Source organism: Microchirus variegatus, assembly GCF_963457635.1.
Source record: "Microchirus variegatus genome assembly, chromosome: 22".
NCBI classification, from domain to species: domain Eukaryota; kingdom Metazoa; phylum Chordata; class Actinopteri; order Pleuronectiformes; family Soleidae; genus Microchirus; species Microchirus variegatus.
The window spans coordinates 8,335,606-8,361,155 of record NC_139823.1 but is presented as its reverse complement, the minus strand read 5'-3'; the positions used below and the strand labels follow the sequence as shown (position 1 = coordinate 8,361,155).

At 39.6% G+C, this 25,550-nt stretch overlaps 1 protein-coding gene across 1 annotated transcript; it reads right to left on the bottom strand.

Moving 5' to 3' along the window:
- Positions 1-829: 829 nt before the first annotated feature.
- slc4a10b (solute carrier family 4 member 10b) lies at positions 830-25,357 on the bottom strand (the record flags this gene model as incomplete). Its single annotated transcript, XM_083908453.1, has 25 exons — positions 830-914; positions 1,000-1,067; positions 2,216-2,335; positions 2,719-2,892; positions 3,634-3,702; positions 4,831-5,082; positions 5,165-5,326; positions 5,420-5,533; positions 5,731-5,892; positions 6,128-6,233; positions 6,327-6,572; positions 7,574-7,707; positions 7,837-8,011; positions 8,521-8,624; positions 8,706-8,852; positions 9,763-9,850; positions 9,949-10,106; positions 11,627-11,700; positions 12,735-12,920; positions 13,221-13,381; positions 14,265-14,403; positions 14,490-14,642; positions 16,660-16,741; positions 24,234-24,275; positions 25,325-25,357. 25 exons carry the CDS (start codon positions 25,355-25,357, stop codon positions 830-832), a joined length of 3,234 nt encoding a protein of 1,077 aa, XP_083764579.1.
- Between the last annotated feature and the right edge of the window lie 193 nt (positions 25,358-25,550).

Genomic DNA, 25,550 nt, shown 5'->3' with positions numbered 1-25,550 from the left:
GTAAAGAAACTTTTAGCAGTCCGTGACTTGTTTAAAACGCGGCATTTGGAAACAACTTTCTTTTTTTTGAACGTAACAGTTTTCGGGGTACAGGTGTAGCTAGCTAGCTAGCTAGCGTCACCTGTCGCTCGATGACGCAGATACGTGCGTCCATACGTCATAGCTCAGCTGTAAACACTTCCACAGGATGTTGTTCACTCATGAATAGAGTCATTTTAGAGTGTGCTGGTTGGTTCCACCTCTTCAAAATATATTCCAGCATCACACGATAATTAATGTTGACAATTAATATCTTATATATATATATATATATATACATATATATATGTATATATTAATATAATTAATATTAATATGTGGAACTAACTATCATAAACGCTGGGTTAAGTGCATTATATTCTCCACCTCCTGTGCGTTAAACAGATATAGATGGAGGACATATTTAAAATACAGACCTTTATTATAAAATGCCTCTCAGACAGATCACTGTCAATTTATAGCCACAAATAATAAATATAAAGCATGTGTCGTTAGACCAAGTAGCTAAAGATATGATGAGAAAATGTGAGCCAACCTTGTGGATAATTACTAAATAAATGTCCTTACTGAAATGTTCACCAAAGCTTATTAGTGCGCATTTATTTTTATTTTTTTTAGTTTCTTAATTGGTAGATTTTTTTGTGAATTTATAATTACCAACATTATTCCTGGTCATCTCTGCCAGCACTCACCAAAAGCAGGTTTTCTGAGTTTTTAACGGTTCAAAAGATCCTTTCTTACCATAATCAACAAAATACTTGGTCTGCCCTGAAAAATACAGACCAAGGATTTACAGAAAAGAACTGGTGGCATTCCACGTATTTCCAAAAGAGCCTTTTGACATTTCATCTGTGATGTTGATGACGGGTAATCCTCTGTGGAAAAAAGACAAAACAATTTAAAATGTACTGTACATTTCAAAGCAGTTCATTTACTCTAAAAACGTGTAGTGTAACATACTTGTACCCGTCTAACGGCATTTGGTCTACTCCCTCATCTTCTGCCAGAATACTCTGGTCCTCCTCCTCCTGGAGAATGAATTAAAAAAAAACGGTTAAATAAAATCCAATCCAATCCAACTTTATTTATAAAGCACATTTAAAACAAGGGATTTGCACCAACGTGCTGTACAGTCTCAAATCTGTACGTACATAAAAAAGATTTTAAACTCATTTAAATTTAGTTGTTCAAAGGTAATCTGATCAGATTTTGGTTATTTGATTGGATCAAATCTGGAAAATTGGGTTGTTCAAAAGGGAAAGAAGGATTCAGAAATTGGATCAGATCGTGTAATCCAATCCTAGTTTTGGAAATGGATCAAACCTTCAGTTTGTGTTGATCGAAACTTTTCAGTAGGATTCAGATAACTTTGATCCAAAAAAACAGGATTACCCTGATCCCAACAAGAGCTAGGATTTCAAGGTGGATTTCAGGAAGACATTACATACATATTATATATACATTTGTATCATTTAGTGTGTATACTTTTATTTATATTTTGCACTTGACCTGTTCAACCATTACAGTGATAAGTAGACATAGGCTACCAATTAAGCCTTTCAGTATAGTAACGTAAACATCATAAATATTGTCCACATGAAATAAACTTGATAATAATTATATATATATATATTATTATTTTTTTAAATGGAAGTGGATGTTTAAGTTTTGTGTTTTGGCTCAAAATAAACACTTATAGTGACCCATGTTGGCTCCTCTACCTGTTCTTTACATCGTTATCTGGATTTGGTAATCCTGAAAACTGTGTATCTGGATCAGGGTGATCCAATCCAAAGTTGCTTTGAAAAACTGACTTAAAAGTAAGATGGATTACCCGATCCTGGATAGCAATACATGGGATTTCCAAATCTGGATAATTCGATCCGGATTACATTTTTGAACAACTGGCCCGGCCCCATGTTGTGGAAAAAAAAAAGAGATTTCAAAACAGGAAGAGAAGAAGCCTGCGCCTAACAGTTAAAGGTAACTAATTCCAGAGCTGTGACTGCAAACGCCCAATCCCCTCTGAGCTTTAGCCTGGTCTTAGGGACAACCAAAGGTCAGGTGGTCAGCTGACCTTAGAGGGAACATAATGGCTGAGGCAGATCAGAGAGGCAGGGTGGTGGAGCCCACACCATTCAGACATTTCTACACAATGAAAATAATAGAGCCGCACCTCTTCAGCATCCTCAAGCTTCTTCTTCTTGCTTTCTGGCATGAGGTCGTCCAGCCAGCTCAGCTCTCTCTTGGTGAAGACGCAATCCATCAACTTCCTGATGAACACGAGAGCCAAGACCTGCAGGGGGTTGACACACAACGGCTGAATCGACAAATATCATATGCGGTAATGAAGGAGGAGAAAGCAGCTGTGCTGAGAAAGCAGATTGGGTTACACTTGGTTAAATGGAAAACACTGCGATATTGAATAAAAATGACAAATTCTCCATTCAAACTTGGTCGTAGAAGGGTATGGATATGATGGCAGAATTAGAATTAAACATTTTGTTCAGGGAACATTTAAAAAGGACTTAATGAAGAGAAATGTAAACGATTGCAACCATGACATTATATCACAGCAGAATACCTGTACTCTCACGCTGAACTGTCAACTGTCTAATGAGAGGTGTTCAGGTTGTGCAAATGGGCGTGCAGATGGTGTAATTGGACTGTTTTACACACCATCATCGGGAAGACGATGGCAGCCCTGGAGGTCTTGATGACCCAGAGCAGAACCAAACAGCTGAGCTGAATGATGGTGAACAGGTGCACCTTCCTCAGGGGCACATGTCGTAGATAGATGAAGTCTGGCTGGTGCTTGGCCGGCATGCCGTACAGTGTCAGACGGTCAAAGAACTGGAGAGGACAAATTATGAGACAAGCTCATTTTTAACCAATAATCTCTTACGCTCTCTTCCTGATGACCGTTTGCTGTAGAAAGTCTAACATCTAGCCACAATACAAGAAATAAAAGTTGCCCCATGTTTGCTGGATGTGTAACAACAAAAAGACAGAAATGGTCTGATATTTTTTTTTTTTTGTCGCGTCTAATTATAATTTTTTTTTTTTTTCAAAACCAATAATAGATAAATCAAAAAATGAAGGAAATAAGAAGTAAACAGGGCAATTAAATAACAGTCAGGTGTTCTATAAATGCTGGGAACACACTAGTGGCCAATTAACACTTCATATCTGGGCAGCCAGACAATATGGAGGCGATCCCCCATCGTGGCTTTGTGGGAATTAACAGTCCACACAGATTATCTGGGAGACGAGTCGACAAATTAACAAGACCAGATCTCTATCTAATCTCAATCGAACAAATACTCACAAAACATATGTATATATATATATATATATATATATATATATATATAAATATACATAGATCAAATAAAGTCCTAAAGTGTTTAATAACCATATTTTAAATCTAATATTTCATGCATGAATGGCGTTAAAACAGAAACCTTTGCTGTCAATAGTCACACGTAATACACAAAGCCAATAACAAAGGCATTCATAATGAATGTCAAATGAGGCAAGAGTTGCTTTGCCTCGTGCAGAAGTGATACCGAGAAATTACCTGAACTAATTTACCTGAATTCCTCGCAGAGAAGACGCTCCCATGTACAGGAACACTCCATACAACACGGGCATAGGGATGAACTGAAAACACATTTAAAGGCAGTGTCAGTGACACCATTATACACGTAGTGCAATTACACGAGGGGGTTTTGTCACATTATGGTGATAGTATAGTGACAGGAAATAAGCAAAGTAGTGCGAGCTCCATTCTAATCCAAGTTTGTACTTGGTGACAAAAACGTGGGACATAATTATGGAAGGAACTAACAAGAAGGAAATAACATTGTATTATTGTATTATTGTAATATTGTGTCATTTTTACCACACTACCGCTATCGTTGTTGCTAAGATGGAAATTACATTAGAGATAGTGCTGTAATTGAACAATCATTTTCCTATTTGGTTAATCTGTTGATTATTTTCTTATTAATTAGAAATTCTTATTAATCAAGCACTTGATTACTTAAAAATGTTGAAAAATGTTTATCGCTGTTTTGCATACTTCAAAACAAACCAAAACTGATCAGATTTATTGAGGTACGCACCAAGAAAAAAGCAAAGAAAACATTATTTCTTTGCATTTTTTATTATTTTATTTTATGTGCTTATGATAACAATGTCAACAATCAATATTTGTATTATTTTTTTTAAATTAGCCCCTACAGTATCACAGATACAGGCCTCTACCAAACGGTTGAGATGTCTGTTCATAATAAACCTGGTTTGCATAATTCATAGAGCACAACATTCATTCACATTCAGCATTAGTGAGTTCAGCTTGATGCATTTTTCGATGAGATATAGTGACTTAAAGTGTGGTCGACCAAATGATTGAGTAGCACCTTAAATGGTTAAAAATGTTGAAAAATGTTTATCGTTGTTTTGCATACTTCAAAATGATGATGTTCTCAAATGTCTTATTTGTCCACAAACCAAAACTGATCAGTTTAATGATTCTTAATGAATACTTTTTTATATGGACCAAGGAGCCCAGACAATATTCACATTTACTCAGAACAGCTTGTTTTAATGAGGTTGTTGCAATTATTTTGTTTTGACTTAAGTCGTTGATTCATTATTGTTTCATCAATTAATCATTGCTGCCCGAATTAGAAATAAGACAGTTACTTATTACAAAATCATTGCAATATTATTGCTATGTTCTTACTGTACTGTAATATAAAGTATAGAAATGAGAGTGTGGCCGACCTTCAGCACAGATGTCATGAAGACGGAGCAGCCCATCAGAGTGAAGATCATGAGGCCAGTGAAGCGTTGCTCTCTGATGCCGAGGAACTTGGGCTGCTCACCGGGCGCCGAGCACTCGGACTCCAGCTTGAGGCTGTTGACGTGGCTGATGGAGAGGACGGTGGCTGCCACGAACCACGGCAAACCCATCACAGAGCATACGCCCAGCATCACGCCCACTATGAACAGATCCAGGTGGTACCCACAGCCTTTCTGAATGGGGGGGGGGGACACAGTACGTGAAGCTGAAGTTGTACTTTGAGCATGTGAGTGTGTTTACAACTGTGAGCATCACCTTGAGCTTGTGCTCCTTCCTGTTGATGATGACAGCAGTGATCTGCTGGTCCATGAAAATCAGAATGGTACAAAGTAGAGCTGGTATCAATGTGACGACTGCCGTCCACCAGGGGTTGTCCCCCAGCGGGTTGATGAGCCAACCTCGATCATCCCTAGTTGGCTTAAAAAAAAACATTATTGTAACAGATTTGTGACAAGTAGTGGCTTGTTTTTCATTAAATCTTAGGTATAAAAAAAAAGAAGAAATCCTTACCTTAAACACACTGGGAACATTTAGCTTTGGAGAGGGAATCCCTAAGGCGTAGTCGACTAAGACCATAGTGACGATGGTGAAGAAAACAGCAAAGTCACTAATGACGGCCCTCACCTGGTAGAGATTAAACATATTAATGTCTGCCCATGTTAACAAGCACTGCAGGAAAAATACTCTTTTATTATGCAGTACCCACATTTGACCAATAGAGTGTACCACTGTACCATGCTCCACAAACAACTCTCACACACAGCACAGAGAGAGAGACACACACAGCACTTAATGTGAAGATAACTCAAGATGAACAGTACCTTTGTGGGAAAGTAATTGCTGAACCTGAACTCCTTTAAGAAGGCGGACATGAAGACAGTGGAAAAGAAGAGAATGACACACCAGAAGAGGACATCGGGAACATAGGGTCCATGTGGGCCACAGGCGCTGCCCACAAACTCGCCTCGCTTCTCAATGCAGTCCTATGAACAATGGGCAGAGGGCAATAATCAAACATCTTTATTTGATGGACAATTCCGCAGCATCAGCACATTCTACAACATCCATGCCTGTTAAAAAAAAACTTGCTATTAGGCTGATTTACAATCCGATTTATAATTCAACCCACATGCACTTCATCCCCCCTTTTCAGCTTCCTTTGAATGATTTTTGCACATTTGGTTTTTACCTTGAAACTAAATTTGTCACGTGCAGTACCTTGACCTCCAGCGCCTCCCAGTAGATTTCTGAGGGAGTGACGTTGTTGATCTCCCAGAACTTCGCTGTGTCATTGTTGAGGTCAGAGGGCTCAACACAGGAACATCTGTGGAGGCACAGGAACATCTGGGTGAATAAAATAATCCCTTATCTTTTCAAAAAAAAAGTTGATTTTAATTTTCTGTAAACGAGCACGTACGAGTACGTGGTGAGTTTGGCCAGGTTGTTGTTCTTATTGAAGGGATAGTGGTCCCCCAAGTGGAGGAGTTTCTCCAGCGCCTCGTAGATGAAGATGAGGCAGATGAGCGAGGCGAACGCTTCCTCTGTGAAGCGCGTGATGTAACGGACGAGGGAGCTGGCGTCTGTGGCCACCAGCACAAGACAGAGGAAAGCTGTCCACAGACCGATACATGCCCTCAGTGACAGATAGGATAAGCCATACTGCCTATGTGGAGATAAAAGGGGGAGGAGGGGGGGGGATCATTGTGGAACATATCAGAGAACAATCCATAGTATACAGTAATTATATTTACTGTTTAAAGCTTTCATCAAAATGAAATGATCCTTTTGTTCTGTACAATCGCTCAGATTAAATGTGCAGAACTTCTGCCACAGCGACAACACGTAATCGCGATATTACTCAACGCTACGAAGCAAGTGGCAACCAGTTGTGACATCACCCATGCATAAGAGTAGGAACTTCCATTTTGGAGCCTCAAGATTAACAATTTGGCCAGCATTAATATTGCTTATTGTCCATTTTCCTCTAAATGAGAACATAAATTACAAAAACGGTAAATTGGACATGGTATGAATGGCCGTTTGTCTCCGTGTGTCCCTGTGATGGACTGGCGACCTGTCCAGGGTAGACCCCACCTTTTGCCTTATGTCACCCCCTGCACCCCCTGTGACCCTCATGTGGAGGATATAGCAGTAGAAGATGGATGGATGGGCATCACGTGCTATTGAAGAAGGCTAAAACTAGCAGTTGAGATCATTAAATCCTCAGGAAAATGTTAACTGACTACACAATTACCGTTGTAATTTACATCAAGTGGGCTAATTTTCCCATAGATTCCAATCAAACTTCTTTTTGCAACCAGCATAGTTGCCCCCTGGTGGTTATTTGTGGTATATTGTTACTTCCAGGTAGGCTTCAAGGAGAAAACCAGTAGATTTTTTAGATATGGTTTATGGTTATGGAGGTTTCAAACTTGTGGCCCTTCAATCTATTTCATATAACCTGCCACTCAAATGTTTGTTTTTGATCATTTTAGATTGATTTTGCATCATAAATGTTTTTTTGTATTGTTAATTGTGTATCATTACACATCAAAACAAACCCCTTTATTTTGAAATGATCTAAAACATTGTGAGTTTGAGACCCCCAGCCAGTCACTGGTCATTAGTGAGATGATTCACAGTGACAATAAACTCACAACATACTTGCAAAATTGGAATAATATCTTTTCAAATACAAGCACTGGCCCCGTGCTGCCCAGGATGGTGAGAGGCTGCCCAGCAAAGAGGGAATAGGCTATTCCAGTCAGCGAGGCTCCAAACAGCGATTCAATCGCACTCTGGGAAATGGAACAAGGAGGACAAAAAAAAAGAGTTACCTTCACAAAATGTATCGCACTAAACTGCACAGCGGTGTACACAACTAGTCTCTGCAGGACATTGAGAGGAAAGAGCAGGTGAGTTTTTACAATGCGTCCTTCTGTTGCCTCGCCCAGTAGACCTCCGAAGGTGATGACAGGAGACATGCAGGCACAGTAGAGGAACAGGAACGAGGCGATGCACTGCAAACTCATAGCATCAGTGTAGTCAGACAGGTAGGAGGGGGCCTTTCGCTTGATATCGAGAAAGAGTCCACCAAACCATCTGAGGGAGAGGAAAAATAAAAAATAAATTTGCCACTCAAAATGATTCTCTTTTAAATGTTAAAAATGGCAATACAAATATTTAGTTTTCTTCTTTTTCGCATTTGTGACTGCCCTTTTCTCAGTCACAACCCTGGCTACGGCCTAGCACGGTGAGCCCCTGCAAACGGATGAAGAACGGTGGCTAATGGTGGATTCTCAAGGCAAGATGTTTCTATGGAAACCACGTTTTTTTCCTATAACTACAGACCAAGTTTGTCCAAAAATAGACAAAAGAGCATTAAAGCGGCATACAGTTTGTAGAAAGTGATTTCACGAGTCTACTGTGAGAAATCTGTATTTATCTAGTTATTTACTTTAGTTTGAGTCAATATTTAAAGCCAAAATCAGTTAAGCTGAGTTCAGTACATCACTTTATGAACATCGAAACCTCTAAATGTGATAGTGAGTATAGTCAGCCTAAGCACTTGCTTATACACAGTTTATTTACTTCATTGTCACTCCCCTCACCTTCCAGTGCGTTGCAGTTCTGGACCACAATGACCGCTCTCTTCATCCTCCTCACCGCCTTCAGCTAAACCATTTGGTAAAAGGTTGTTTTTCTTCCTCTTCTCCTGTTAAACAAATCAGTGCAGTGTTGTCAGTCTCTAGAAATTATTGCTAAAAATTATACAAAAATAATCTAAACAACTGACCTGAGACGGTACATTCTTTGGCGGCTCTATCCGTATAGACGGGTCCCACTCTCCTGGAGGCAGAACCGTCACCTGATCGAGAAATTCATCAATCCCGGCGATCAGATCGTTACGATCTTTAGCTTTATATGCAACGTCATGGAAAACCTTGAACGAGATAACAAAGGTAGGCGTTCACATGCAGTCCTGTTACAATGTTTGTATATAACATTTACTATTTTTACCACAATTTCTGTAACGGATAAACTAGACATTAATTTTGTTTGACAAATAAATAACATTCTAAATTTCATGCACGTGTTAATGAAAACATACACGCAATTTAAATTATTTTCCCATGACTGACCCATCTGTGCGTCCTGACCCAGTCTCTGGGTATCACAGCGCTCTAGTGAACTTGACCCCCATGTCAACTTTATTTATAGAGCCCAAAATCACAAACATCATTTGCGTCAAAGGGCTGTACAGTATAAAGCTGAAACAATTCATCGATTTTTTGATAATCGATAATCGGTTCGAAGCCTTTTTCACTATTAAAACAAGATTTATTATTGTTTTAGCTTCTTAAATGTGGATATTTTCTTTGTTTATTTGCTCCACAAAACATTAAAACTGAATCATTTTGGATTGTGGACAAAACAAGACATTCGAGAACATCGTCTTTTCCAAGTTAGACAAACACTGATCACACCCTCTATCCTTAGACCCTCACACTGAGTGAGGACAAACTACACAAAACTCTCGTACAGGGGAACAATGGGAGAAACTTCAGGAAGAGCCACAGAGGACGGACAGACGGACAAACCCTTTCCCAAAGAAAGGGTTTTTCAAGGGTTCTTGGTAACACTAATGGTTCCAGTAAGAACCATTTTGATCCAGAGAACCCTTTAAAACCCTTTTCCCGAATAAAAGGTTTTAAAAGGGTTCTTGGTGGAACCCTCCAAAAAGCTCTGAGCTATATTTCCTGCCGAGAAAAGTTTATATATAAGAAATGTTCTGAAAGTGGCAGAAGATAATTACAGGTAATATACGTTTTTTATCTTAAACAAATCCTTACCTCATCCGTCATAAGTGTTGCGATGGACCTGCCGATCTCATGATACTGAAGGCCTCTACCAAAGGGCCCCAAGAGAACGAACAGAAACCTTGAAGCAAAAAACACATTTTCATTCAAACTCTCATAAACGCGTTGCCATTTCAAAGTCTAATCTGAAACCAGTGAAAGTGCAGAAAGTGCCGTCACCTTGTCGCGATGGGAACTTCGGCCAGACCACTGAGTAAAACTGCTGGGGAAAGACGAACAAACGCCACCACTGGTTTGTTCAGAAGATCCAGCTCTCCCACTAACACGTTACAGGCTTCAGCACCTGGTGGAATCTTCTTCATGAAATGAAGGTCCATCTGTAAGAGAACACATGTGGTTTAAAATGACCCAATCGGATCCAGCAGACATGTTATTGGAACCAGAGGCGATTCTAGAGTCTGTAGGAGCCCTAAGCAAAGATTCCCAGGGGGCCCTTCCTTCCAACCAGTGTTCATCACCATTATGTTTAAATAATCTGACACCAACGAAAAATGTATGAGTTCGAAATGAATGAAATAACATGGAAAAACCTTGTAATTAAAAAGTATGTGAAATATAAATGTAAAGAACAATACAATACTGTAAATAGCTTTTAAAAAAACTATATAAACTTAGTCAAAAATACATTACACTGTAAAATAATCCTCTTCATTTTCCAACTTGCAGAACGATAACTTCACACAGGTTAAAGTGAGGTGGGGCCTCTTTAGGGAGGTTTCCTACTGAGATGTCATTGCAAATTGCCCATTGTTTCATTGCCCATTTCAGTAAAAACAGCCCTCAGGCTCCAAATGTCGGGGGCCCCCTATCGGCTCGGGGCCCCAAGCAGTTGCCTGCCCTGCCTGTTCACAAGCTGCGCCCCTGATTGGAACTGCCTCTTTTATTGGCCTCATTCTGCATTTTCTAGTAGCTTTTGTTTGTCCTCACATTAAAGTGTGTGTGTGTGTGTGTGTGTGTGTGTGTGTGTGTGTGTGTGTGTGTGTGTGTGTGTGTGTGTGTGTGCGTGCGTGCGTGCGTGTGTGTGTGTTTGAAAACCAAACAAACAAATAATTCCAAGAATAACATGTGACAAAAACTAGAAAACTAAACTAAAAGTAGCTGTTAATTTGAAGTGATTTAATAAGAAACTCTTCTTTTCCAACACATCTGTTCCTTTAGAGGAAGAGTTTGTTTTTTCTTGTTTATTCTGTTGTATGATAATTTCCTATTTTGCTTTCTTGAATGGTGCCGTACTATCTTGTGAATCTAGTCTTAATTTCCTGTCTGGTTTCCTGTTTGTCCCGTCCTAATGTGTATCAGAGTTTAGTTCCCCCCCCTCTGCTCTCACCTTAACACATTTTTACATGTGTTTGTGTGTTCAGTAAGTTTATCACATACTCTTTATGCTTTTCAGACACAGTTCGGTCCATATTTCTCACAGTTTTGATGCTTCCCAGGGCATTAAAACTGCTCCATTACTGTATATGTGCTCTTTCATGGTGGAGAAAACACTCTGAATATTAAACGTGTTGATTTTTGGGTGATAATTATGAGGAGATAACAGGTGTTGCATGGATTGTTGTTCGTACGTGTGACTCTAGGGGGAACTTGACCGAGAAACGCTGCTGTTGTTCTTTAAAAACGACTTATTTTTCCACTTGTGTTGAGTTTGTAAAATATCAAAATGTATAATAATGGGATTCTGACTTGTTGCATCAGGGGAAGTCATTATCTACGGGGGGGGGGAAAAGGTATATTTCATTGGTGAATGATCATTGTTGTTGCATTCATTTGTAAGTTTTATCTCACTAATGATCCTCTAACTGTATCATGTTATTTCAGTACAGTGCACACTGACCTTGCTGTTCTCTCTACTGGCGTCTCCTTTTCCATCCTGACCGGCTAACTGAGACTGGGAGGACGACATCTGACCTGCGTAAATCCAGACAGATGAGAAATAAAGAGTTATTATCGGTCTGAAAATATTCACACACACACACACACACACACACACACACACACATGAAGGACAGGTTCTTTCACTGCTGCTGCCAGTTGGCCGACGCGTCCAATATCTGCGCTCATTAAACAAAATATTAACAACCTAATTAAATCAAGTGTTTACTACCCTCACAAAGCTTAAAGTGATTATTATCCGAGTACAATGCACACCAGTGGGATTTTCTGACCAGAACAATTTGTTCATGACATCCCACTAAGAATGGAGGCACAATAAGAAATGCTTCGAAACAAACATTTTGGTTCGTTCTGCACAATTCGTTTTTGTCATGTAAAGTTTTGGCAGATATTATCAAGACACACTTCCAAATATTATACAGTCCTACACCCAGATCGTTGTTTTTTTTTATTCAAACTCACAAAAATAACTTATTTTCTGTTGCTTATATCGTACGACTGAGTATTAGAATAAACTCGTAATATTAAAAAAGTCATAATATTACGAGAATAACATAATTATTAGACAGCTGCAACAAGATGAGAAATGCGGAGCATTTTGTGAAGTTATGTTTTAGGTTGGGCTTCACAAATAAGGAAATATTGAATATTTTGGCACCACATTATCATGAGCATCAGGACTATGAAAAGATTGTGCAAGAAAGAATCAGACTTGGAGGAAATCATCACTTTTGTTGAGGAGGAAATGGCTGCAAAATGATATATTTTTTCTTTGTTGTTTGGCCCAGATACTTAATTTTAGCTGGTAAAGGGGTTGTACTGTATATATCAGCACCTGTTGTCTTCATGGTGCTCTGAGTGGAACATTAACAAGTCCAGTGTCTATGCAAGACATAAAATACTGGAAGACTTTAATTACAGAATCAAATACAGCAACTGTTTCACTTCAGTGTTATTATATGGTGGTGATCAAACATTCCTACTAATCTAATCAACACAAAAGCAGCTTGTATATAGATTTTTGGATCTCAGCTCCCTGTTTCCCTCACCATTCTTGTCCAATTGAAGCTCTGATGCCCGTCGCCCCATGTCCGCGAGTGAGCGCACAATGGGAAGGCGGTTCGCCAGCTTCTTCTGGGTCTGATGATGGTGCTGCTTCAAAAGCGCTTCCCGGACTTTCTTTCTGAGCTCGTCGCCCAGTGGTGAGAGCAACTCCTGATGGTCCAGGACCAGGTCTGTAAGAGATACAGACGGAGTCATGGTTCACAGTATCTTTACCAGATCCTCTAATAAGAGGTGACAACTCCCTCAAAATTATAAATTCTTAATCTCAATGAGATTCTTATTTTCCCATTCCTTAATTAATTCATCATTTACTACTTTATCCTCCACATGAGGGTCGTTTGAGTCACCTGGTGCCAATCCCAGCTGACATAGGTCATGCAGAAAGGCCCCTTGTTCCGACCAGATCGCAAAAAACCACCGCACCAACTGTGTGGCCCTCGTTTTTCCCCTTGTTAAATAAAAACAATTACCTGCAATCTCATCCATGGTTTTGGCCGTCATGTCGAGCAGCACGGTGCCGTTGATAATGCAGCTGCGCAGCTCGAACAGACTGTGCAGTGACAGCGTGGCCACGTAGGGTTTGCTCCAGCGCTCTCCTCCGTCCTCAACATCCTCCTCAAACTTCAGCCACCTGAAACGGAGAAGAGCAGAGGTCAGCAGAGGTCAGCAGAGGTCAGCAGAGGTCAGCAGAGGTCAGCTTCTTACAGTTATTCATCCTGTGCCCTTTTTTCCCTCCCATTAGAACTATTGTCTGGTTTAGATGCTGAACATATACCACTTAATATCATGTCACCATGTAAACAAATAGCCTGTGACCTCCTCTTCCCTTACGCACAGACATAGACTATATTATTCTATATACTATATCCGCTAGCAACATGTTTTATGATAGTAATTATATAAAACATTTTAGTTATAACTATCACATTAGTGAATGCATTACATTCAACATTAAATTCAAGCCTGTTTAGAGTTTTAATTTACAGTTGTCCACATTATTATTGACTATTTTTTATTTGGTTTTGATTAATACTCATACTCATCGTGATATTAGCATAGTGATATTAGGTAAAAAAAAAAAAATGTTTTTGACTTATTGATAATAAATTTATTTTGCATCAAAAATATGTTATTACTGGAAAGTATCATTCCATTTCATATCAAAACAAGCACTTTTACTTTGAAATTCTGTGAAATATGATCATGAATATCTTAATGTGCAATATTATGATGATGACCCCTCTTAACCCGACTTGATGCTCATTGACCCCTAAGTTATTTGAGTTTGACACCCTGTGCTGTAAGTGATACATTCATTCTACATGATTCACAATTGAAAGTGTCTAAAACTTTTACAGTAATAACAGTGAATTGGAGTTGGAACACAGCATCATCTCTCATCAGTGTAAGTGGGACCACGAGCACATCATGATTGGTCCGTTCAATCAAAGCTCCCAGGAACGACATGCAGGTCACGACTATACGTAAATGCTATATACGTTAATGACATGTACCTGGCAGTTTCCCTCCACCCAGAATCCTCTCCATCCCTCACAGAGATCTCATCCATCTCCGTGAAGAGGTCATGAGGAATGTGCTCCTCGTCATCGTCCTCAGCTCCGAGCAGGAACTGCACTCTCTGGGATGGAGTGTCTGAGGACATGAGATGAGCTTTGTCATGCTTTCTACGGTTTAATATACTGTAAGGCAATAAAGTGCCATGACTGCGGTCACTATACCATAAAGAGGAGACTCTCTACCCTCAACCAGGGTGAGGGCCCGGTCCCTGCTCTTCCTCCTGTGCTTGTTTCCATGGTGATGACGCCTGCGCTGGCTGTGGTGCCTGGTACTGCCCGTGGGGACGTGGACACCGATGTAGAGAGTCCTGTGACCTGGGGAAAAATGTCCCCACAGCAATTAAAAGTCAATTGTGAGGTTGGTGTGCGAGTGTGTCATGAGTTTGTGTACCTTTTGACTGCTGAAGTGCACGGGGTTCAAAGGTTATTATGGAATAACACAATACAATATAGCTGCTGCTACTAATAATTGCAACATAAATAGCAACATAACTAAAAAAGTCGCAGACGGATTTGGATTAAATTTTCAGGAAATGTCCGTAACAAGACCAGGAACAAGTGATTAAATTTTGGGCGTGATCCAGCAGGGTGTATTTTGTAGGCACTGAGCTGCCTTGGCGGAGGTCTGCGCTCTCTGAGTGCTTTTCTAGTTTACCGTGCTACACTGAGAAATTAGTTACAGTATATACCATATATCATAAGGTTTTGTCAACCTGAAACCATGGTTGTGAAATGGTTTTTGTCTTAAATGGTCTTATATACAACGGAACTTTAAAGCAGTGTTTTGTATGGATGTGAATCTAAATTCAAAAATTGATACAATGCATACTGTGTTAAGGCAAATTATGGCATCAACACAATACAGTTTGTATAAGATAATGTGATAATGTGATCACACAAAGGCAAACTTAAGACAAAAGTTATTTATTCATTCAAAACAAATAAAAACTTACTTATGATACAAAAAAACAACTTGCGTAAATAAAAGCTTAGGCTAGCTGCCTTTTTCTCCCATAAGTTACAAAAATAAACAGTACCCAGATAACACAAACATAACACAACTGGTGTTTTGTGTGGTTTTTCAAAATAAAAAATAAAAATAAAAACGATTTTTGAAGTTTATGAATCGATTCAGAATCGTGGATGATTAGAATCGCGATTCCTATGTGAATCCATTTGTTCCCCCACCCCTAGTGTTTTGTCTCCTTGTCATAAGTTTCTTTTCGAGATAAAAAAAAGATAAACAATCCGCATCAATTCACATTACCACCATGATGAAAAATAATCCAGTTGTGTATAATATAAAGGAATCACCTTTCATGAACTCTTCAGACTCTATGTAGCGTGTTAACTTTTCTATTTAATACGTACAAATGTGGACTGAGTGAGTCCTCACAAAGAAACGATGAAAACATTCATTATAATCAGCGCGGATGAGGATGAGCAAAGTGTAAATGTGGCAAATACATTATACAACAGAGAACGTGACACATGAGGTATGACCAGAGATTTATGCAATTATCTAATTAGAGCTTTATGTCTGAGTCTTTGTGTGTTTGTGGAAGTGTGAGCTGGTGTCAGTGAGATGGACAGAGTTATGACAATATCTGTTTTATACGTCTGCCCACTCAGATTTACTGCAGTGAGGATTCAGACAAACCTACTGCGCAGTAAATCCAGTATGGAGCTTTGAATTGAGCCTAAATCCTAGTAATGCAAGGAATTATCTATGGTATTTAAAAAAAATAAAAACATGATGACCCGCTCGTAGGTTTTAAGGACTTCCATATAGTCTTACATAAGAATCTCAACAGTTTTTATACAACGGTTTTATGTTTTATGGGATTATTTGACACAATTCAGCTTTGAAAAAAATCAAAACGCAAAGAGGAAGCTACCGGTGAGCCCGATAATTCCTGTATATTGACTTTTACTGGTCCAAGAATAAAATTTTAGCTTAGATCAGTTGTTTCCAAACCGACTGCAGTAATACAATTAGCACATACACATCCAACAAAAAAGGTGTGAGACTCTCTGTGATAATATACAGTGCATTAAGGCTTTCTGCAGTATGGACATATTTTATAGCTTAATAAAGTGTCTCTTTAATGAAAAACAAACAGTAGATTTTGAATTGTTCTTTTGAATATCTGCGTTTGAATATACATTGCAGTGCTTATTAAATTGTACGATGAGAATGAATCTCACGCACAGTTTCTGCCTCCTAATCCGCTCTCATCTTTCTTGTACTGTATATGAAAAAAACTATGTGTATGTGTGTGTGTATGTGTGTGTGTGTGTGTGGGGGGGAGTCAGTTCAGTTGAAGTATACCTTCAAGATCTTCCTGCTCAAAGTTGGCCCTCTGTTGGGAACGTGTCCCTCCTCTGTCCACCACGGCCTCGTCGTCATTCCTCTGATGACACAGTGAGGAAAAACAAACACACACTCAGCGTGAGTCAAATTATAAACACACACACACACACACATGGAGTCTCACAGCGGGAACTCGTGTTCCAATGTATCCCAGAACAGTACATGAAATGAAAATGTTTGTTGACTTGCTGTTCCCTCACAGTCTGGGGGCCATTGTGAACAAACACATTATCCACCTGAAAAGCCCGGGTTGCTATGGAAACTAATTGCACGTCTCATCTCGACAGGGGAAGCGCACCATCCGAGTAGAAACGCAGAGCTTTTCATTCAGGGCACGAGGAATTATCCACCTCGCGACTGCGATGATGGGAGTCCGGGTGAAAAGGTGAATCACTGCTCGACTAAACTGTGAAAGTGTCGGGGAAAAGTAGCTGTGAGTTATTTCTTATTTTGTCTCCTTTACGTTTCACGTTTGAAATATTTAGATCAGTCTGTTATCTACCACCTACATTCACCGACAGTTGCAACTGACACTATTGTTTATTTGTTCTCGGAGGAGAAATTATGTTTTATGGTCATTAACTTTTTCAATGCAGCATAAATAAAACTGAAATAACACTGGTCTATACAGACTTTAACCCTTTAAGACCTAACTCTCAACATTTTAAAGGTGCATTAACTGGCCATAAAATCCTCCTAATATGTCACAGAGACTCAGGAATAATGTTCATATAACAAACTGAACTCACCAACAACAACAGTACAGACAAAATATTTGCATTAAAAAAAATATTTTGCAGACTGCAAATCATGTTTATGTTTTGAAATCATGTTTTGGCATGTGGCGCCACCTACCGCCGTCTACCAATCATTGCAGTCAGTAGAGTCTCGGCTGCCGAGCAACCACGGGTTGCCAGTTACATCTGAAAACGAAACCTAAAAGACCTCGGTATTTTGAATTTTGGCCACATTCTTACATATGGTGCCTTTAACCATAAAAAGGTCAAGATTCCTAATTACTATCACTAAGTGCTTGTGCCCATTTTTCCAGAATAGCTTTCAATATCTGGCAGTTATTTACAATTTACTGCATGTTTATTTAAAAAAACAAACAAAAAAACCCCACTGTTTTAACTATTTAAAATAAGATTAAATTATTTTAGTATGAACACTGGTTGTACACGGACACCAGATTTTGCCTTTTAAATTTGAAATTTGAACAGTATAAAAACAGGCTAAAAAATGGGAACTATTGGTGCGTTCCAGAGCTCATACAAACCAGTCGGACGTGGGACTTATCCTACCTCCAACAACAAAAAGTGCACTGGAATGCCTGTCGAAGTGGGACCTCCTACCATAGTCGGATCTGATCGACTGACCAACTTCACCAAAATGAAGTCGGAGAATAATGGCAGCGCACACGGAGTCACATGAATAGGCTATAAACTTTACTTTTCTGCGTATAGACTTGTTTTTGACATAGTCATTTTATCACAACTTGTTTTTCACATTATAGCGTGAAATTATGTCTTTGTTGTTATCTGTTAGCATGAGTAGGGCTACGGTAAAACTATACTCATGAAGTTAGATATCGAAATGTATCGCTTTTACACAAACGGCTCGCTTGTGTATGTAAGTAGACTGAATTGCTGAGAGTCAAAATGAAAGTGCAACTCTCTGGTGACAATGAAGCTGATTCTCCGGCTTCCCGCAACAGCGTGAGTGAAATTAACAGCAATATCGTCTGCGATACGCTCTGCATTAAAGGGTCAAAAACACAGAAAGCGAAATAAATGACCATAATCGTCACTGCGGCGCTTTTCGACAGATTACATGAGCGAAAAACACTCGTTGACCTCTCAAAGTGTCATTTGGCTGCAGTAGCATCACGAGGCTGATGAGCCTCTTTTGCTGCACTTTAACCACCAGTGGTATATGTTTTTTTGGTTTTTTTGGACGGCTTAACAAGAGAAGCAGAGAAACTCGGCAGCACGGGCTGACGTGGTCATCGCAGGAAGTGACTCGGAGTCACTGAGAAAACAGTCACTCTGTGGTGTGAATGTCTGGCCGCTAATGTAACGACCGAGACAAAGTGTGAGAGGGTGATGAGCGAGAGAATCAGTGACACCAGCAGAAATAATTACTCATCATTAAAAAAGTAGTTTAAGATACTCCTAATTATGAATGTGAACACGGTAAGACTCGTGATAAAGGTGTATAGTTTAAGAGGTAAATGACAAATTAATAAAATGAGTTTCTGTTTCTGACTGCAATATCTCTGAGAGTTCCATCGTGCTGATGTCGGCAGCATGTTAATGCGATAATGTTCGTAGGCCGACGGCAGATTCACTCATGAACAGAAGAGTTGGACACTGTGCTCAATCTAATGAGTCCTTAAAGGACTGATCCTCAGTGGACCGTGAATCTCGCCAAAAGTAGTCGTCTCAGTTTTTGCTGCTGTTGCAGATAGTGATTAAAATAGTGCGCTTTCTTCTTAGTTATTTTTATTTTAAATGTCAAGCGAGCAAAAGCAAAAACTGTTGCATTATTGTATTTGTCAAAATGATTGTTTGGATCCATCTTCATAGTGCATCATTGGAAACACTGGCTTTTGATCCCTCTGGACAATCTAGATCTGTAGAACCATAGAAGGGTGCAAACATACCTGCACAAAAAGCCATAGAATTCCTGGTACAAACCCCAAGGACGACACTGCACAAACCTACTCAGTTTCCTGAGCGCAGACCTCAAAGACAGAGGACTTGGAACTTTTAGAACTGCAAAGACACTTCAGGAGCTACAATTGTTCGTTAGAAACAAAATACAGTGGAAGAAAAATGAAGAAAGACCGATTGTAGCTGCAGGACGTTCTCTACATCCGCAGAACACAGTGGATAATATCCTGTCTCCTAATTCTCTATGACCCGTGCTGCTGACTTCTTGGACAGGTCACCCTTGGAAAAGACCCTTGCATCACAATGGGTTGAATAAAGGTTACATAATTTGAAAAAGAAAGTTGTTGGTGAGTTTCTTTTTGACCATGAAGACCAAGGAAGACACACATGCATATTTGTTACTGTTAGGGAGGTATGAATGTATTTTATTGCAATTGTATGTATGATGAGTATCCCTTAAACCCTTAAATCCACAATTGGGCGACCCTGAGAGATTCTTCGTTAATAATTAGTAAATAAGTTTGCGTGTTCTCATTGGCTAACAAATCATTCATATAGAGCCATCCCTCGCTGACGCTGAGAAGCCAAAACTGTTTTATTGAACATTAATAGTGATATAAAGGTGAAACAAGTAGTTTAATAAATGCATAGTTTAATACGAAAATACAAATGGCACAGATGTTTCTAAAATGTGCCAAATGAGACCTTGCCTGTATTTTATGTACTAAAACCTCTCTAATTTTGTTCTGCTTCACTTGATCAAAGTCAAACTCCTCAGAGATGATGTTCGCATGTTGTACTTTGACTTGACTGAAGTTTAGAGCTGCAGCTGCATCATTCCAAAGAGATACTCATCCTGAAATGGCTTTTTTTGTGTGCGCCATCTTCATTTACTCTTCACCAGTAACACATGTACTGATATTTACATATCTTAGCAAATCCCACAAGTGTCCCATTTACAATGATACCAACGTATTCAAATAGACCTTGCGGTTGCAGAGATATACTCATTTCATTCGTGCAATTTTCAAGCAGTGACCTACAAAATAATCTTAGGGCATATAGTGGCCAAAACATTTTGAAAACGAATGCTTGACCGAAAGCTTTGGGAACAGCTGGTGTTGAACTGAGAGAAGAGACATTTTTATACTCTTGCACACTTGAACTGTCTATATGAACAAATACGGTTTGCACTGACTACACAGAAAGCTTTCATCAAGCGACTTATGTAATGTTTGCTGAGCAATCAATTGCATGTGGCTAGAAACATGGCAAAATGACACGATTGCGTTGCAGAGTTGGAGGTTCTTGATTACTCCACCACTGGTTTGGACTCAAGAGTCAATTTCTACAAATCCAAGCAGCAACAGCTGGGATTCAGTGTTGAAAACACACACGCATGCAGGACCACTGGCTTTGCTTAGAATAAAATGTAGAAAGACTGGCTGTCCTTAAGCCAAGCCAAACAATTCAAAAGCACTTATTACAGTCAGTGTTTTTTTTGTTGTTTTTTTTTTTTATCCCCGCCAGCTCACAGCAATATCAGCTTTTGCCCTGACTGAGCCATCTTGACCACCAGTTGACCGTTAGGGCATTATGATAATGAAAGGCGGCGCGGTTCACTGCCGCTCTGCCACATGAGCTGCCCGGGGGCATGAGGCTGATGTTGATAATCTGTCTACACTGGACATGGATCAACATCTCTGCTCAGATTAAAAACTGCCAATATTTTTTTCATAAGCGCCGGATATACATTAGCCCAAATTAATATGTGAGCTCCAGTGTGCACATTTTAAATATGATTTCATTTCCTGGGAAACCACTACAAACGGATACAACATATAGCTATAGTACACCGTGTCCCATATACTGTAAATTCGCCACGGTGGGCGGGGCTGACACTCAGCTGCTCGAGGGAGTGCAGGTGTGAAGACGGCTCATGGAAAGCAGTCACAGGTGAGTTCAGTGGCACAGCTGAGGCTGCCTTATAATCATGCTCTCCCTGTATACTCTGTAGCTTTTGCTGGACACAAGAGGGAAGCGCTGACGGAAGCATTGAGATGGGACTTAGCTCACTGCTAAGTTTATAAAATGATGTGTGAATCCACAAATAAAAGTTTATGTTAAGCAGTGAACAAAACCAAGTGTGTCTGCATCTGTGTCGAGAGAACTCACAGTGATGTTCTGAATATGCTTAAAACGCATAAAATGACCATGATATGTCATTAGGGACAGTTTGTTATCGACACTGTGGGCAGAGATTTTTCCGGTGTCTGACAACTATCGCGTGATTGGTCAGAAATTTGAAGTGGGCGTGGTTAATGCAGAAAAGCATAAACTTCAAAAGGGGTTCTGCACTGCAAGTATGAAAAGTCCTGGCCAGAACTAACTTTGTTCTTCTTGCCACCTCAAGAAAATGAACACAATTATCTGTTCTTGTGATGTGTATTTAGTATTTATATAGCACTTTTCTAGTCTTTACACTACAGTTTCGCCATTCACTCATTCACACATACTTTCACACAGCGCATCTACGTGCGTAGCACATTTTCTATCACTCATCATTCATAGATTCATATTTAATGGGGTTAAAGACAACTCGCTCTACTACTGAGCTACTGTACAGGCCTTTACAATATTTGTGGTTTTTTTTATATATCTGGGGACCACAGACTCTTTTTCTACCTCCCACCAAATAATGCAACTTGTAACACTTAAACACAGATAGCTGCTTGCGTCGAAAACGCCGAACGCTACCAAATCCTAAAAAGCCTTGGTTCGACTCTCAAAAAACGCCTCGACCAGAGGAGAAGAGAAGAAAAACAAGGCTCTGCAGCGGAGATGTGTTAAAATATCGACAGCTGAAAGCAGAAAGGAAGTTGACAACAGACATGCCATGCTCTCATACACTTTGTTGGTTTATAATTAAAGTATATCTTATATGTTTTTACAGTTTTGTTGCCTTGTAGTCTCCTCTTGTCATGTGAGAATTCTCCACTACTGTGACCCACTTTCACTTTCTACCTCCCCTTTTTGCTGACATGTGGAAAATGAACCTAATTGGTTCAATGTTTGTAAAAAAAAATTATAAATAAATAAATAAATAAAACAGACAGTGGGACAGTTAGGTATATGTACTGTATGAGCATGAACACAGTGTTATGCCAGGTATAAAGTAATCTCTTTATATATTTTTGAACATTTGGAAACCACGCTCCTCTTCCGTCTTTCATTGGGATTGCATTTAGCATTTAAACATTAAAGTTTGCTGTTGTACATATTTTACACATCACCATGGCTCTTAACCGTACAGAATTAATGCTATTGATATTTGCAGACACCCGATGTGAAGAAATTGACTCTGATCTGAATGATTCCATAAATGAATTACATTATCGACAAGAAAATCATCAATCCAAAGAAAAATATCCATCACGGCTCAAACTGTATTAAGCTTCACTGCTGCTTTTAAGGCTTAAAGTTCAACGACTCCACAGCAAAATCATATTCACGGACAGAAACCAGATATCTCCAGATGTGGTGGCACATACGTGGATTTGATCCCTGCAGACAGCTGAGTCACTTTTGGAAACATCTGTGCCTGAATGTTATTATCTGCACTGTGAAATGCACGGTAATCCTTAAAATGTCTCTGGTATAAACTTCAACATCCTGTGAGAGGACACATTAGTAGTGAACTTTCCTCTATCAAAGCTGCTATTTAAAGTATTTAACAACTTTAAGCTGTCATTTTGGCAGATTTTATATCTACTTCCCAGCCTACAGTATGACATGGTTCAGTTTATCAGCAGGAAAAAGCTCCTTTTCACTTAATATTCACTTAATATTATTATCAGGCTTTTACACTCATGTTGGACATATGGAGAGAAGTGGACCTTTGAAGAAAATAACCTTTGCTTGGACACAACTTGCCACTCACTAATAATTCTCAGTGCATAATGTCAGAACATGGAATATATAAGATTGTGTGCCGTCAACAAGCTTCGTCCTACCTGATATTTGAAGAGCCAAGGGTCCTCCATGTTTGCAGACTGCTGCATGAGATCTGCTGCCGTGTCCCAAGTCCGAAGCAGTAAAAGCACGAGCCGTGCAGCACGAAAAACCCCTGCTGCTTCACACCGCGTCTGAAAAACACTGCAGCCCTTCTGCTGTGTCAAACATCTGTAATTCTGATCATGACACAAGCTGTGACCTCACTTTGTTATCTTTTCCAAAGCCAAGGCTGGATTTACACTGAGCTGCAATATTATCTTCTATAACACGTGCGTGTGTGTGTGTGTGTGTGTGTGTGTGTGTGTGTGTGTGTGTGTGTGTGTGTGTGTGTGTGTGTGTGTGTGTGTGTGTGTGTGTGTGTGTGTGTGTGTGTACTTATCTTATTCATTTATGTTATGAAGTATGTACAATGTCTTCCATTGTTTTAGTGTTTTTCTTATACTTATACTTTTTGTTCACCTTCTCTTTTTCACCCATCTCTTTTATTTTGAAGTGTTTTTTTTGCCTCCATATTGTTTCCCCTTTGTCTAATTACAGAAACCTCTGTGTGTTCCACTGGTTCCACTTACAGTTCCACCTCCTCCTCTCCAGCCACAGTGATTGTTTCCACATGTATTCTCTGCTCCCTCACGATTGTCTGCTTTTAGGTTTTTCTGTCTTTTGTCTTTGTTGTAATTCTAAACTTTCTGGTTGGATTTTTGTTACTTGACATGTTTGGACCACTTCCTGTCACGTGTAATGTCACGTGACACTTAATAACAAACGAGATGATGCATGTGCATGTGTCATTTCACACGTCATTTCTGATCCTGAGTCTTTACAGCTTTGCATAGAGTAACTCACCAAACTTCTGCATCCAAGTGATGAGCCAAAGGAAGAATTAACCTGCAAGACAATAAGGTCATCACATTAGTTTACTTAGTAGGTTTGTGAGTCATCTACAAAGTTCTCAACTCTACAACTCAGTGAAGAATTTTCATATTTTAACATATTTTGCTCCAAAACAAGATAAAGATGAAGTCCTAACCCATTATTTTTAATGTTTTAAATTTGAAAACGGAGGGATATTTGTCTAAAACCTGGAAGAAAAGTATAAATCTCATCCAAATTGACCAGCAAAGGCTGACTGGAGAGATTCACATAACGTCTGAGAGCATCTGTTGTCCCTTTAAACTAAAAAAATATCTCCAAAACTGGAATTTTGACCACAGCTGCAGCTTCCTGTGACGTGTGTACGCCACTATTTACACTTTTTATTCACTTTAACCCATCTCATTCAAATTATTTAAATGAGTGTTTCTCAAACTTTTTTTTATGCCAAGAACCACCTGAGAAAATATTAATAGATCACAATGTAGCACCATTACTGGTTAAAACGTTAAAATACAGTGGTGTAAATGGGCCGAGCAAATAATATACAGTATATACAGTAGAAACACTATTTCTGATTTATGTACCACTGGTGGTACACGCCCCACAGTTTGAGAGCCACCGATTTAGATAATCACATCTGCAGTGCATGTACACTTATACTACAGGACATCTGTCACAACAGGGATTTGTCATGCACACACAATAATAATGGGGGGAGTTCACTTAATCTCTTTACGCTGTAAAACTGCATCACACTACAGCTCGTGTCACACCATCACAGTTAATGAACTGGTGATACTTCCCTCACGGTGCAGTGTCACTGTGTCGCAGCTGTAATGTGAAGTGTTGTTCAAACTGCAGTAAAGTGTTGTTCTGATGCTTGAGCTCTTGGTGACCCCACAACTACAAAATCACCTGCTCATGACCTCAACACTGTAGTGTTTTTTGAAGATATCATCTCCTTCCATGCGTCTTTACGCAAAGGTTAGCAGTTGTCTTACATATGAGTAAATCCCTATAAATAAATAAATTAGGATATGGGTGAGTGCAGCAGGATCTACCTGAGCTCCCTGGTTCGCAGTGGTGTCCATCATCTTCTTCTCTCAGCTCTCCACGCGCGAACAGTGGGATGGAGCAGTCAGATCTCCCCGCTGCTGGATAATCATTCAATCATACAGCGACTACACGTGGGTCACGTGATTATGGGGTCAGTCGATTGGTCGGTGGTTCAGTCAGCAGCTCTTTGAGGATGAGCTTTGCTCTGCTGTTTATGTCCCGGCTGGTTCA